Source organism: Peromyscus californicus, unplaced genomic scaffold (genome assembly GCF_007827085.1).
Source record: "Peromyscus californicus insignis strain IS unplaced genomic scaffold, ASM782708v3 Scaffold_18__1_contigs__length_77618521, whole genome shotgun sequence".
In the NCBI taxonomy this organism is placed as follows: domain Eukaryota; kingdom Metazoa; phylum Chordata; class Mammalia; order Rodentia; family Cricetidae; genus Peromyscus; species Peromyscus californicus.
In genome coordinates, this window is record NW_026294480.1 from 8,922,067 (window position 1) to 8,938,154 (window position 16,088).

The following is a 16,088-nucleotide window of genomic DNA, read 5'->3' on the forward strand; positions in this document are numbered from 1 at the left end:
GCTGCCTGTCACATGAACAAAAAAAGTTTGAGAGGGAATAAGGCGAGCAGTTTACATCTTCTATGGATACTTCAAGTAATTGGCCCCAAAGTGAAACTACCGAGTTGGCCATGGTGTAGCATGTTCTGAGGGCATAAAATGTGGAAGGGATTGACCTGTAGAAAGAGTTGGTTTCTAAGAATGTGTGAACGTGTGAAAAATCCTACTTTACTTCAGCTGGGCTAATATCCTGAGCCACTAGATGGTAAGAATGGTAGATACATTACAAAGGAACAAACGGATGCACACCGATACCGAAAAACAAACGGCTTGTACAAGGTGGACAGCAGATGGAGTTGCTTCTATCCAAACAAAGTCCCACACAGGTCATCGTTATACATACATTGACATACACACACCCACACACGCACAGACACACAAGCAAGAATGTGTATTTTGTAAGGTTGGTCCATGGAAATAGACATTCTTAGCAAATATGGATGACAGATCAATTGTAATTTATTGTCTTTTAACACTGTATCATCATAAAGAAAACTGGTATAAATGAAAAAAATCTATTTCAAATATCTACATCTAAAATTTTAGGCAGTGAAAAAGCACTTTGTTGACAAGGAGTGTGGAATGACGTGTTAGCTGTGAGAAACTGCTGGATGCCTTGTTTAGTTGCCACAAACAAATCACATATCAGAACGAACAATACTGCTAAATATTCCTTTTTTTCCTGTTTTTTTTTTCTCTTTTTTGTTAAAACATACTGGGAGAAAGAAAAGAAAAGAAAACTGGAAATCCATACATCTTCCAAAAGTTTGAAATTGAAGCAATATTTAGAACCATTGATGAGGAAACACGGTGGCATTGGTGTAATATACACAATGCGCTCTTCTTCTTTAATCTGTAATGTACATCAAATACTTTACAACAATGCATTAACAAAAGGCAAGAGACATCTTGCTGTACAGAGAAACCCCAATGCAACTTGAAGCCTAGAGTCACATGGATGAGAGAGTAACAAAGCGTGAGAAGCCGTCCCCCCTAGTGTGTAAACTATTCTGTCTTGTGCTTAGCGATAACCTCCACGCCCACCACCGCGACCGTCCCCTCTCTCCTTCTTTCAGCCACATGGCCCATAAAGCACTTTGAAATCTCTATAATTCAAACTAGAAAGGTGTTGAATGTGGTCACATTTTAGGATTGCGTTTAGCGTCCTATCGATTTCCCAGTTAACTCTCGATTCATTTAGCTTTCTAAAATAGCTCTGAGTATTTCTTTCTGGTTATCACAGCCTTCCTATGGAACAGGCTTTAACAAACTAAATTTGCAGGGGAAAAAAAAAGAAAAAAAAAGAAAAGAAAAGAAACAGAATGTCCCGTGGTATGCATGCACATGCACTGTTCCCGGAATGCCTCGTGTCCTGGCTCCTCACACCCAGGAGTCGGGCGAGGCCGGGTAGTGGCTCGTTTCATAGTTCAGTTCACTGTAAGGACGGGCAGCGGAGTAGAAGTCGACATAGTTGCCGGTGGACTTGAGGCCCAGGTGCATGGTGTACTCGCCGGCTGGAGGGCGGTGATGGACCTGGTCCTCAAAGAAGGACTCGTCATAATTTCGTGTGGAATTCTGAAACGGCTGGTAGGTCTCATAGTCTTTCCTGCTGGGCTCCTGGGGGACAGGCTGTGCTGAAACCTGGCAGAGAGAGAGAGTGTCACTCTGGGTCAGCCGTTCCCTAGCCCACCCTCCTTCCCCATGCCACTCTAGCACCTTGTATAGAAAGGACTGGAGCCTGCTCCGGGCTTTCTGCACACACTGCCAATGGCTGCGTTCTTTCCACTTAATTTGACGTTTTAATTTCATATCTATGGGGTGCAGTTTGCTGATTTGACGCTGGTATTCCATGTGTTGAGTAGCATTTCAACCTCCTTGGCCACTTACTTCCTTGTGCTGGGAATCTTCAAACTCTCCCCTTCTAGTTCTTTATAAAGTACACAAAACTCATCATGAACGTCACGCTGTGGTACTATGGATGTGACTGCTTACTCCCCCTGTCTCATGGGGGCTGAAGAGTCCTTATCTGGCATCCTTTTCTCTCTTCCTCCTCCTCTCCACTCTTCCTGCCTCTGCTGGCCACTAGGCTACTTGCTTCTGTGAAAGCAACTTGGTTTTTAGCAGCCCTGTGTGAGAACACGTAAGTTTGATCTTTCTGATGTTCTAGCCAGGAAAGAGAGGCCCAGGAGAGGTTTGATAACTGGTCCAGGAGACTAGGGAGATACATCAATGGATAAAAGTTCTTGCCATGAAATTGAAGACCAGAGTTTGGATCCCCAGAACCCACATAAAGGTTGGTAGGTGTGGTGGCAGCCTATAGCCCCTGCACCAGAGAGGCAGAGACAGGGGCTCCCTGGGGCAAGCTGGCTTGACAGGATTGGTGGTTCCAGGTTTTATGTTCATTAAACCTATTACCCACTCCTAGATCCTGGAAATGTCCACGGTGATTCCTGTCTCTATGAATTTGCTTTCTTTTGGAGCCTCACATGTGTGGAACCACACAATATTTGCGCTTGTGTGCCTGGCTTTTTTGCCCTCAGTAGGTTTTCATTACTTTTACAGGTTGTATTTGTTAGAATTTTTTTTGAATAAATAAAAAAATGGACATAGCTTTTTTTTTTTTAATCCAAAAACAAATTAGATAATTGGATAACTGGATGTACCTCTGTCTATTTGAGTCTCCCCTTCTGGTTTTTTTGGGTGTATACCTTGGATTAGACAGTACCTCTATGTTTAGCCCTTTGAGGAACCCCCACCTGTTTGCCATAGCAGCTCTGCTCTCTTACAGTGTGAGCTGTGGAGGAAAGAAGTGTGGACTAAACTCTATAGAATAGAGGACTTTCATTTTCATCATTTCTACACTTAAGTGTTGCAATATCAGAGAGGCTGGAAATGCACAAGGTCTAATGACCACATATTTCCTGCTTATAACACATTCCTGCGATTATGTATGGAATTGTGGCTTCCCTCCATCATGTCTGCCCAAAGTAACCAGGACCTCACTCAGACAGACACACACTCCAAATATTTTGCCCTCTGGAAGACCAAATGTTTCCTAACACTTGGTGCAATTAAAAACTGATTAAATTAAAGAATGCTGCAAGAACAATGGTTTACACCTGTAATATCACATATGAGGGAGGCTGGGGCAGAAGGATGCAAAGTTGAGGCCTTGGGGGTTCAAGGCCAGCCCTGACCATTTAGCATGACTCTGCCTCAAAGTTAAAGACTAAGAAGGCTGAGGGGCAGCTCATGGGAGGAGTACCTGCCTATCATGCACAAGGCCTTGGGTTTGATCCTCTGTACTTCTGGGGCATTCTGAAGCTGTTCACTAGAGGGTGGTGTCTACAGTGCTCTCTGGTGTCCCAGCCCAACTCAGTACTCCTTGTACTTGGCCTTTGTGGGTTACTGTCTGGTGTAGGGTCTACAAACATTCGAAGATCACAAGAGTCTTATTGCAAAAGTCAAGAATTGGTTCCTCTGCTTGGCTTTAGTGAGAGTAAGATAAGGAACATTCCTTGGCTGATAATACAATAGCCGACTGCCTCCCCACCCCCCAATCTCTCTCTGTTTTGACTGACTCTAGGATTCCTTTTCAGGTACCTGACCCCTCATTGTGAGCAGATGTCCCCAAGGTGTGGAGACCCATAGCCCATGTCCACAGTAATGTGCAAAACTCTAGTTCATAATAGCCAGGATATCTGGCATGGATGACAAAACACTCTGGAAAAGATACAGTTTGATTACTTTCCAGCAGATTCAGTAATCTCCTATGAATTTTACCAAGGTTCAGTGCGGCAGCCTCCTTTAGAAATGGGTTTAGTTAATAGGTAGTGATTTGTAATTAGCACAGTGTGTGTAAATGAATGAATGCCTTTAATGGCCCACATATAATTCTCCTCTCAAGTAAGAGAAACTCCATTTTTTATATATAATTGATTTATACTAGAAATCGATCAGTTCTCCACAGAAGTGGTGAACTTCTTCACAGAGGCTGTCCAGGCTGCCTCAGACTTCCAGTTAGTGCTGGCAAATGAGCGAGACTTCATTCTACCTGTGAAAGCCTGGATGTTCATGGAGCATTAACCTCTGCTAGCCCCCAGATCCTGGGCCTGAGAGGAATTTTGGAAGTAGCCTGCAACATCCGTGAAGGCCAGGTCTAGCAGGCTGCATTCCGGGGTGATAGGGGGGCACCCTTCCCATTCCAGAAAGAGCTGCGTGCTGTGTGAGACTGTGCTGTAGTCTGAGCTCGGAGCACTGAAGGGCCCAGTCAGAAGGCTTGGAAACAGGCACAGGGCACTTGCTAGAACCCACTGTCTCCATTTCAGTAGGCATTGCCTTCAGTACTGAATGAATTGTTCTTTTCTTATTCCTCAAAGTGTCACAGGAGTGTATGTATGCACATGCCCCATCGACCTGTATCTGTGTCTTCCATCTGTCTGTTGACTATCTGTCTGCTCATCTGATTCCTACTTTGCTGGCCTCTTCTGTAGCAATCACATCCCCTTTCTGCTTCTCAGCCACATGGTGCAGACAGGACATTTTTACAAGAGACTGAACAGATGGGGCCTCTTGATCTTGTACCTTCAGCTTCCCCAACCAGGAGCTAAACTTATTTCCTTTATGCAGCACCCAGCCTTCAGCATTTCATCACAACATCAGGAAAAAAAAAAAGATCAAGATTGACTAGCAAACTGGATTTATTTTGAATAGTTAGCAAAAACTAACTGCTAATGACACAATCTCCAGTGTTTTCCATTTGGGAAAACTGAAGATTCAGGGCATTAATGAAAAGGGCCAAGTGGTAAAGACTTCCATTTCTTGGGTCTATTTCTTGGGTCTCAATGTTGTCACAGCAGCAAGAAGTTGTCAAAGATGTAAATAACTGGGCTAGATACCATATCTATTGAATCAAAAGAGTCTGGTTTGGGGGCCAACAGATTTATGTTTTGATAGCACTGAGTGGCGGTAGTGGTGGTGGAGGGGTGAGAAATGGGGGCTGGGGTGGGGCTCATGCCCAGATTTTAAAGCCACTGAGTCAAGAGACAGGGAATGGGTCACAGAGACAGAAGGATCAGTTTGAATCCTTGTTTCTTCCCAGCTGGAGGACTGAAGGTAAATCCTGTCCCTGGATAATCATGTCCTTATCTCTGGTGACAATTACACCTGTCTGCTTACCTGAGACTGGGACTCAGGACACCAACGAAACAAAATAAAAGAAAACCCTTAAGGTCATGGTTTAAGTATAACTTTGAGTACTGGTCATCAAAACACAAACCCCTTTTGTTGAGAGTTTTTGAACAAAAACTCCCACTGCCAGAAAGGCACGTGAAGTTAGATATATTTGCATTTATAATCATGGGATTGATGAGTAGACTTTCACTGGGACTTGGGGAGCGTGAAAATAATGTGTGTGATCTGTCACTAGGCATAAGAACCAAGGATCCTCAACTTTATTTGACACTATTGGTTGTTTCTCCTAGGAGACTTTAAGTACATAATTTACTGAGAAGGTGCATGGAGTTCTCGGCAGTCACATGACTTGTGCCCCAGAGCCTGGCTCCTTTTCTGTGGAGGTACAGGAGGTGTGGCTCTGGGCTGTGTCCCTACCCCGCCATGCTGGCGCACACATCAGGTGCTGGCACTTGTTCCCCCTTCTCAGGACTCCAGTTTTCCGCACTGTCCTGGAGACGCACCTCTCTACAGTCAGCTGCTGCTTGCCCCTTCTCGGTGACTGTTTTGTTTAGACAGGTTCTCTTTCTATAGCCCTCTTTGGCTCACAATGTGCTATGCAGCCTGGGCTGGCTTTGAACTAATGGCAACGGCACCCTGAGTGCTGGGATTATGGGTTTGAGGAACCATACTTGGCCCATGACAAGGGCCTGTTCTCTAGTACTTTGTGAATCTTAGTTCTAATTTTCATAAATGATCAGAATACTCTTAAAAATAGGCTTATGAGAACATTATGGACCATTCTATAAATGCAGGGAACAGTCTTTGGAGTTACTGTAGTCAGACCATACCTGGGCTACACCAGGGTGTATTTTTATTATCACGTACAGCAGGATTGCATGGCCAGGAAGTCTGCCATGAGATGTGCTGATTCTGCGGGGAGCTTCTCTCTACCTGCGTAACTAAAGGCTAATCCTGTACTCTTGGTTGCAAAATCAAGACTATCCTTTCATCCCTACAAATCTCTGAGAGCTTGAAATTCTTTACTCCACGTAGCTACAGAATTTCATGATATTTGCTACAAGGAAAAAAAAAGAGTTGGTTTCCATAACTAGAGTCGATATCTCTAACACACTTTGTTCACATCTTTACATGTAGTCAGGTTCACTGGCAAGAAAATACTTGAGGCTGCCCCGGTGATTTCCTGTCTACTTTCCCGACCTAGTTTATTTATTCACTCAGTTTATTTTTTGCTTTTAGCAGAGCCCAGAATTGAAGGGGGGCAGTTAGCTATTAGCAATATGTCAGGCAGGCTCTTAGGCCATTGCATTCATGGGGGGTGGTGTTACAACAATGCCAGATGTCTTCTGGAGTGGGTGTGCACAGACTAGAGAACAGAAGGTAGGAGGGTGACACCTCGGCTAAGGATCACCTTTCCTGCGGATGGCTGATCAGACACGAAATCCAACTGAAGTTCAAGGACAGTTTACTGCTCTCTCCTTCCCTAGAAATGGGACTGCACAGGACATGCCCACCTGCTAGAGGGCGATGCGGCTCTGCTGGGTGCTGGCATTATTCTAAAGCCACACACACTCTTCATGCTTTCCTACACCTGGCCATTGCAACCAGGGGCATGATTTTTGGTTATTTATCTCCACATAACTTTTCTGAAGTGTGGCAAGAATGTAAGGCACCCACGGAAGCTAGCCCGAGTGAGGGTTATTACAACAAAGAGCCAAACTTGCTCTGCTGCCCACTGCAGGGGTGAGGGCAACAACGGGCTGATATCGGGAAGGCCCAGCCTCTGTTCCGCTCTTCCCCAGAGAAATGGGCAAAATGATCCTTTAACAAACAGTTCTAAAATAAAGCAAACAGAGACTCAGACTACATTCAGGGTCTTCTGTGTGGGTTTTTTTTTTTTTTTAAGAGTGGTGTTTCTGTTATTGTTAAATATTATGTGTAACGCAAAGATTTTGTGTTAATTACAGATGACTGGGTAATAGAAACTACCCAATCTCTGTCCAGTCAACAGACACCTCTGTTTTAGGCACTGGCATGTTATACTTGTCTAGTTGGGGCTTTCTTTTAAGGTCCAGCCCATCGTCTCACGGACCTTATCCGTCTCACTTGTATCACGGAACACTCGAGGCTAGATAGGTTTATAAAAGAAAGAGGACAATTTATCTCATAGTTCTGGATGTCCAAGGGCATGGTGTCAGCACTGGATTGCCCGGTGATAACATCACGACAGATGCCAAGGTACTGGCTATAGTACATTCAAGTGCATAAGAGAGACCACCTGGGGATGGGACTCTCCCCCAGGAGAGAGGGATGGACTCCCGAGAAAGCTAACTCTGGGCCTCACAGGAACTACTGTCGTCATTTTCAGGGTCAGGGCTGCCAATGAACTTCCACTAGACTCCACTTCTTAAAGGTCCTACACCCTACGCACCGCCGTACTGAAGGCCAGGTGTCCATCCCATGAACATCCGAACCAAGACAGCGCCATAGCGTGACACCAACTTTCCACTGCCAGGTAGGAAGTGAGGGTGAGACCGAGAGTTGTTCTGAAGCCCGAGGCTGTTTAAAGCCTGTGACTGCATCGGGAGCAGCTGTGCTATACTGCACGGGAGGACAGAACACAGCGCAGCTTGGGTTTTGATGAGTGTGAGGCAGATGTCAGTTTACTCCCGGGGAAACCAACGTGGAATTCTAGGCCATGTGAGTCGATGGGAACAGGAATACAGACGTGTGGCTTGCACTTTACCTGGTTGTGTTTGATGTCTTCGGCGGGCGCACCATATGAATTCCTATACAAAGTTGAGACTCCAGTGTTTTGAGCTAAAAGCAAAAGGAAAACGGAATCATTAGCAATGAAAGCCAGGTTCCAAGTATGGAATGATGGGTACTGAGGCAGGTTCTTGGCCTCACACAGCTTGGAATGTCATGGACCATTCCAAGTGGAAGGATCGGGAAGAAGAGAAACCATGCTATGAACTTCCATAGCCTGTCAGCTTATTCTAGTAATGTTCGCATCACGGACAGGGTCAGGGAGGGTGCGGCTAACAGATGGTCATCTTTCAAGTTTTATGGCCCTCTTTCCTGGCAAAAACCAAAGGATAATAAAAGCTTGTCACCTGCACTGAGGCATGCAGGAGCTTCATCAGCAGCTCAGCTTTTAGCTAGAGAATGACAAGAATGCAATTTCTAATTTGAGTGCACACAAACGCTTGGTCATCTCTCGGACAGTTCACTCTCCAAGGCCTGAAGGCCATGCAGACAGCATTATCTTAACATCCCTTTCATATCTGGTGGTGGAAGGGATGGGGAGCTTCAGAATCCTGTTAGGTACAGAGACAAGTCCACATTGTCTTCACACCTGCCTCTAGGTGAGAGGAGGGAAGGTATCTTGCTTCTAGGGGAGGTGCCCAGTTCCTCAAATGGTACCTTGGAGGTACATGCCACAGGCCCAGATGAAGGGCAATACTCCTCTCACATATACTGAGGGGTCACGGCTTAAGAAAGATATGAAGGACGCTACTTATCCAAGGTCAATAGAACACACAACCCTCCCCCCTTTTTTTGGTTTATTTTTTGAGATAGGGTTTCTCTGTGTAACAGCTCTGGCTGTCCTAGAACTTGCTTTGCAGACTAGACTGGCCTGGAACTCACAGAAATCCACCTGCCTCTGCCTCCTGAGTGCTGGGATTACAGGCATGCACCACCACTGCCAGGCGCGCGCGCGCGCGCACACACACACACACACACACACACACACACACACACACACACACACTCACAAAAAAAAAAAAACCAAACAAACAAACAAAAAAAAATTTTAAAATATCCTTGTCTTCCATGATCTGAGGATAATGAAATTTACATACCACCTACTCTCTTAGAATCAATCAGGACAGCATAGCAAAGTTTAACTTCATACCACTCACTGCTACTATTATTGCCTAAAAGGCACATAACACAGTAGCTGCGTAATTAACACCTTGGGAGACAGTGCTTAGGAAGCGAGAACAGAGCTCACTTTCGGCTTCCTCTTTACCTCCTGTGTGTGTTGCACGCACATGGAAGTGTGGGTATGTGCACCCTTGCTCATGCATGGTGATAGAGCAGAACATCGGATGTTGTCCACCATTGCTCTCCACCTCATTACCTTGTCCCCGAGGTGGAAGCTCACTATTTTGGCTAGACTCTGCCTGACTCCGCCCTCCAGTGCTGGGGCTACAGGCACGGGCAGCCATGCCCAGCTCCTTGCACATTCACACTCAGGTCCTCATGTTTGCATATCACATTGAGCAATTTCTCCAGCCCCTCTCTTCAGTTTTACATCACTCTGCTACCCTCTCTGAGCAGATCTACATTTCACCTATCTCTGTCTTTTTTACTCCTGGATCACTGAATCTTCCTAGTGGGCCCAACTGTCTGTCTGTCCTGTGTTCACTATTCACCGATCTTCCACAGCTGGGGGACCCTGTGTTTTATGGATTGGATTATGTCACTCTCTCTGCTTGGTACAACTCAAGCTCCACATGATCTGTCCCCAATCCCACTTTCCACCATGTCTCTCAACCATTCTCTCTTGTTAAGGAGCCTTAGCCACGGTGCTCCTCTTTGCTCTACTGAGTGAGTCAAGTTTGTGTGCCCTCAGGCAGACGATACTTGTAAATCCTCCTTTACAGGTACAGTCTGGTGGTCAGGTATCAGCTGAGATGTCTCCTTGTTATGCATGGCATGCGAAGCTACCCTTTCTACCTGGCTTCCTCTGTCTCATCATCTGTCTAGTCCCTCATCATGCTCAGCATCATGTGACGCCGCCACCTTGTGGGAGAACTTGTTCTGTTGCTGATCTTGTTTTTACTGCTGGTCTTTGTTTACTGGAGCCGAGGCCCTATAAAAACAGAGAAGCATGTCTAGTTCTTTCTGTTTGTATGTCTCTGGATGGAGCCTGGTCTCAGTGGATCTTCACAGAGCAGGAGACATAATTATTGAATGAAGGCATGGATCTTAGAAATTCATCTATCTGCCCTATATAAACATGCTGATAAAAATGTCACTTCAAGGTCAAGGTGAAAGGCTGGTCTTTCCATTATTTGGAATGATGTATTTTAGGGGGCAGGAACATCTGTACTGTTACAACCTTAGCCTCTTTTCACATTGTATTGGTTTTTTAAGTAGAAGATGCTTCTGTTGGAAGTTCTGTCCTCAGCTCACTTGCCTGTGTAAAAGAGACTCCGGTTGAGAGGGAACTACGTTCACAGGCACGTAAAGTGAAGAGCCTCAAGGATGCTCTTCATAGAGAAGTGCCTTTCTTTTTTGTGTCGTTCCCTGAACACTCCATTTCTAACCGAAAGGATTAGGATGGCTTTAAAAGGCATAAGAAAGACATTGACAAAAACCGTCAGGCATCACCCAATGAAAGGGGAAGTTCGGATGGCAAACTGGTGAAGTCCCCAGACAAACTTAAAAGTTAGGCTGTGTAACCTAACAGGGATCAGCCGGCACCAAGAGGTTCCTAGGCAACCACAGCTGGAGAACTAGCTGCCAGCATCTGGCACGCTTGAACGCACAGCTGACGTTGGGATTCTCAGGGCCCCTCAGTAACACAAAGAGAGATGGTGTTCTCAGAGACGTGCTAGAAGCTAGGAAAGGAATGCAGAAGAAGAGAGAGTGGGATGGCTGGGGTGAAAACCCACATGGGTCTGGATTTCTGAGACCCAAGCTAGGGAATGCCAGTACAGGTGAGGAACTGTGTCTACCATCAGCGTTCCAATGTTGCCTTTGAGGGCAGGTGGTCCCTCGTTTCCCATAGCAGACAGCCTCTCCCCATTGGGGAATGGTAGGGCATCACTGGTCCCTCAGGACCAAGAAAGGAGGAAACATTTGAGTTTTTTTTTCCCACCAAACCCTGCCACACCTTGGGTTTAATCTTAAATGACAGGAAAAAAAAAAACCAGCTAGTTTTGATACAGAGATCCTAAGATATCTGACTTTATAAGTGAATTCTTGAATGATGGGCATTTCCCAGAGTTCCTAGAGTAGAAGTTGGTGAAACAACTTTTCTATTCCAGTGTGGCATGCTGGGTGCTATTGTGGCTTGGCTGGTGACTTAATTCACTCCACCGACAGGAGGCAATCACTACCACCACCAGGCTCATTACCAAAAGCCCCACCTTCGTCCTTGCCGGCACCTCCACTCCACCATTGCCACCCTTGCCGGCATATTAACATCCACACTCATCACTTCACCTCCACCATTACTGACACACTCACCTCTGCCCTTAACACCCCATAGGGGGCTGGACCTCCGCCATCACCACCTTTGCTAACACCTCAGTCTCCACTACTCACTACTGTCACACCCCACTATTATCATGGCCATGAAGTCACCAGCACAATCACCTCCCCTTCTCTCATTACCACGCCAACCACTACCACCACCACCACCTCCACACCAACCACCACCACCAACCATCACCACCACCACACCAACCACCACCATCACCACCACCTCCACACCAACCACCACCATCACCACCACCTCCACACCAACCACCAACACCACCACCTCCACACCAACCACCACCTCCACACCAACCACCAACACCACCACCTCCACACCAACCACCACCAACAACCATCACCACCACCTCAACACCAACCACCACCATCACCACCACCTCAACACCAACCACCACCAACAACCATCACCACCACCTCAACACCAACCACCACCAACAACCATCACCACCACCACCACCACCACCACCACCACCTCAACACCAACCACCACCACCACCACCACCTCCACACCAACAACCATCACCACCACCACCACCACCACCACCACCACCTCCACACCAACAACCATCACCACCACCACCACCACCACCACCACCACCACCACCTCCACACCAACCACCACCACCATCACCATCACCTCCACACCAACCACCACCACCATCACCACCACCTCCACACCAACCACCATCACCACCATCACCACCACCACCTCCACACCAACCACCACCACCATCACCACCACCTCCACACCAACCACCATCACCACCACCACCTCCACACCAACCACCACCACCATCACCACCACCTCCACACCAACCACCATCACCACCACCACCTCCACACCAACCACCACCACCTCCATACCAACCACTACTACCATCACCACCACCACCTCCACTTCTCTCCTTGCCCCCACTGCCTCTCTATCCCTCCACTTCCCTTATCACTTCCACCACCCTCACACTGTTAACAAACAGCTTTTATTTAAAAACCCATTGACTTAGGAAGAATGTTCTTATATAAACAGACTCAGTCAAGAGCCCAGTTTTCCCCTAGGTTGGCTACATGACTGATAGCATTGTTTTGAACTGAGTTTCCAAGTAAGTCAGAGCTAAGCTGTTTGGGCCTCTAAGTAGGTTTAAAGAATTCCATATATCTCAATAGCAGAGTTGTCAAGATCTTGGCCATTTCCTAGGCAGGAGGACTATCAGGCACATGAGACATTTTATGCTTTATTTTACTGTGTGTGTGGGCAAACTCATGTATCACTACAATTATTTCAACATAAACATATTGCTCTTAAAACCCTTCGGGATGATTGTGCTGGGCCAGAGGGTTGAAAAGCAACACTGAACTCAAATGATAGTAATATAATCAATCTTACAATTATTCTTCTAACTATCACCTCAATCTGTCATCTGAGATTCTGGTGCTGTGGCTACCTGGGGCAACAATAATTATAAACTGGACTGGTCAGATGAATTTGCTGTCATTGATAATTCAGGCTAATCAGTATGAATTAGATTCTCCCCTGGCACCTCTATGCTAGGGACTCAGATTCTCGACTTTCTCGGTCCATATTCAGTGATGGCTAGAGCAACATTTATAGGGCAGGGAAAAAATAATAGAGAAAGAGAAGAATAAGCTATGGTGGTGAAATGAATTCATCTCTCCCATTCAAGAGGCATTTCAGGATCCAGGGTGACATGTGGGGTCTGCACACTGAGGCAGAATGTGGTCCTGGGGGTTCAGGTAGGACATACATCTCTAGCGCATGTTTCTTTATGCAGCTCTGCAGGGTTAACACAGAACACACTGCTGCTGGGGTAAATACATTTGTTATTGCAAAAATTTATCTTATCTGTCCTGGGTTTGGAAGACGTTTAATAAATCATCCAATTTGTCTACTCTGCTTCCCTGCAGGTCTGCACATAAATAACATCAGAGACCCATGCCCCATGCTTTTCGAAAGCGCTCTGATGAGAGCATCTCTGCATCTCTTTAGGGTTACACCCTTTGCACCCCAGTTTTATCAATGATTTGACCACCTGATCTCCTCTTACAGGCCCATTACTCATAGTCTATTTTCAGGAGGGACCCATCTTCATTTTCATGTGGCAAAGAATCCTGTTGGGCCTTTGTTAAAGTCACGTGCCTCTGAGAGTCTAGTTCTGAAGATCTAAGCCCCCGACAGGAGCCTCCCATGTCCTTCTTCCCATGTCCCATCCTTATAACTGTGTTCTTAGGGATGCTGTCAGGGAGTGGGCTCAGACCCTGAAGACAGTTGTAAATTCCCAAGGAAAACTGTATAAAGGATGTGGGGGGTTAAGGCCATGCCTACTTACAAGCCAGGGTGAGCAAAGCATTCTGGGATGGAAAGATGATGGTTCTGACTGAGATGGGGATGAAGACAAAAGCTCATTCATTCTTTAGAAGTTTCTCAGGCCTTGCTATCTATATAAGAGATCGGCATCATGGGAGGAGAAGACAATGTCTCAGTGAGAGTCCTGTGGGTATCCTTGTCTTCTCCCTCAGGTTCCAGGTACTATCAAGATCTCAAGTGCTCTGACAATCCTCCCGGCCATCAGCGTTGGTCCCGGTCAAGTGCGTGACTACGCTCACCTGTCATGGCGTCTTTTCTGGAAGTGTGTTCTCCTTTAGTTCCATGGTAAGTGGCATTGTTGCCAGTGGACTCATAGTCCGTTTTCCTTTCTTTGAGGCTGATCATTTCTCGAGGTGAAGCTGGGGCACTTGCTATATGAAGAAAAGAGAAAGGTTTTTTTCTGTGTCTCACTCCATGGTATGTCTTACTTTTCACATAATCAGTTCACCTCACAAACAGACATGGTCCAACACTTGTCAGTATGGTATATGGATCATTTATTTTTTAGTTTTACCTCTTTGACTTGGTGTTACCATCTTCCCTCAGTCTATGGCCACTGCTGTTTTATCATAAAAGAGACAGTTTGACTTGGAGGTGGGCAGTTAAGGATTACACCTTGGATCATCTTCCTTGAACAGAAATGGTGGAGACATGACCTTCCCTAGGTGTATACTAGAGCTTTACGAATGGGACTGGTCTTTCGAGCTCTTTTTCCTTCTCTTCCCCCTCGCCCTCACTTTATTTTTTAATTAGATATGCTTCAAAGGAGCTGCTACAGTGTGAGCATCCCTAATTTGAAAACAGTAGGTCCAAACGCTCTGCAGTCTGAAACTCTCTGAGCACTGACATGACAACCGGAGTGGAAAATTCCACACACCCTACCTCCTAACACAGGCTGTAGTCAAAGCACCCCAAAGAGTTCAGACCATTTTCTACCAAGTCCTATAGGGAGCACGGACGCATTTTCGTGTTTAGACTTGTGTTCTCTGCTCAATGTCTCCGTGATATATATGAAATTTTCCAAACTAAAAAAATATATATATTTAAAAATGAGAAACCTGAAACATTTCTGGTCTTAGCCATTTGAATTAAGGATATTAGACCCATGTTGACACTAAAAGAGTCTCTGATGAAAAGAAATACAATGTGATTTCAACACAGAGTTGCCCAGAGGCTGCCTTATGTAAGACAGAAAGAAGTAACACCTCCCATGAAGGGAATTGGTGGGGTTGAAACAACATCACCCACAGAGGGAATCTGGAGCTGAAACCATGTCACCCACCAGGCTCTTCTCCAGGTAGCCTGGGATAGGTGGGAAGAATTTTTTTTTTTGCTGTTATTTTTTGTTTGTTTGTTTGTTTTTCCTGACAAGGCGTTTTGGTTTCAGCTCTTGAGGTGATCATGTCAATAATGTCTCATACACCCCTTACATTTCAGCTGCTTGTGGATTGCTGGGCACAAAGAATGTACCTCACCATGTTCCTCTTTCTAAAAGAGATGGGTTGTAATTACAGGAAGGACTCTCAGGAGTAAACTAGTATAGAACCATGGAAACCACAGTGAAGGGGATGGCTTGGTAGCCACTCAACAGTGAGCCAGCACAGAGATGTGGGAAGAGGCAGAAAAGAGTGTTGGTGCTACAAGGGTGTGGGCCAGGCCTGTCCCACCATGATGGGGGCATCACACGCAGTATGAGGACCTTGGCCATGGTGTGCTTTTATCTTTCATTTTCCTCTGACTTCTTAAACCCCAGGGCAGTGCTCCATAATCCTGATTTACCTAAAGATCTGCCTGAGAGTTTAGGAATTCTCCACCAATTCCTGAACCTTTTTGTTTGGAATTTTCCCTGGAAAGCCCTTGGAATCCACTCTTACCAAGCATACCTGGTGATGAATAAGTAGATTTTTTTTTCCAAGAAACTGACTTTTAACATAAAGTCCTCTTTGGTAATGTCTAAGCTGCTTTTCCAGTCATGCCTCAGTTTACCTTTCAGAGCATCATCGAATCCTGTACAGGGTTCCTCAGCCCCAGCACACAGAGCTTGCTTCTCCCCTAATGTATCTCTTTGCACCATGTGAATCACTGGATTCTGTCAAACTTAGTGAACTCCCTGTGCAAATCTCTGTGCCAGACAGTGCAGGATGCAGGATGTGAACTGTGCCATGCTTGCTAAACTTAG

General features: G+C 45.9%; 1 protein-coding gene across 8 annotated transcripts in view; it reads right to left on the reverse strand.

The window, feature by feature from the left end:
* Positions 1-480: 480 nt before the first annotated feature.
* Positions 481-16,088, reverse strand: part of Ctnnd2 (catenin delta 2) — an 863,700-nt gene continuing 848,092 nt past the window's right edge. For all 8 annotated transcript variants that reach the window (XM_052743025.1, XM_052743021.1, XM_052743024.1 and 5 more), the window contains 3 exons: positions 14,149-14,280; positions 7,979-8,052; positions 481-1,680 (listed from right to left, as the gene is read on the reverse strand). In XM_052743025.1, coding sequence (XP_052598985.1) covers positions 1,420-1,680; positions 7,979-8,052; positions 14,149-14,280 — 467 coding nt within the window. In that variant the 3' untranslated portion in view covers positions 481-1,419. The remainder of the gene's footprint in view (positions 1,681-7,978; positions 8,053-14,148; positions 14,281-16,088) is intronic.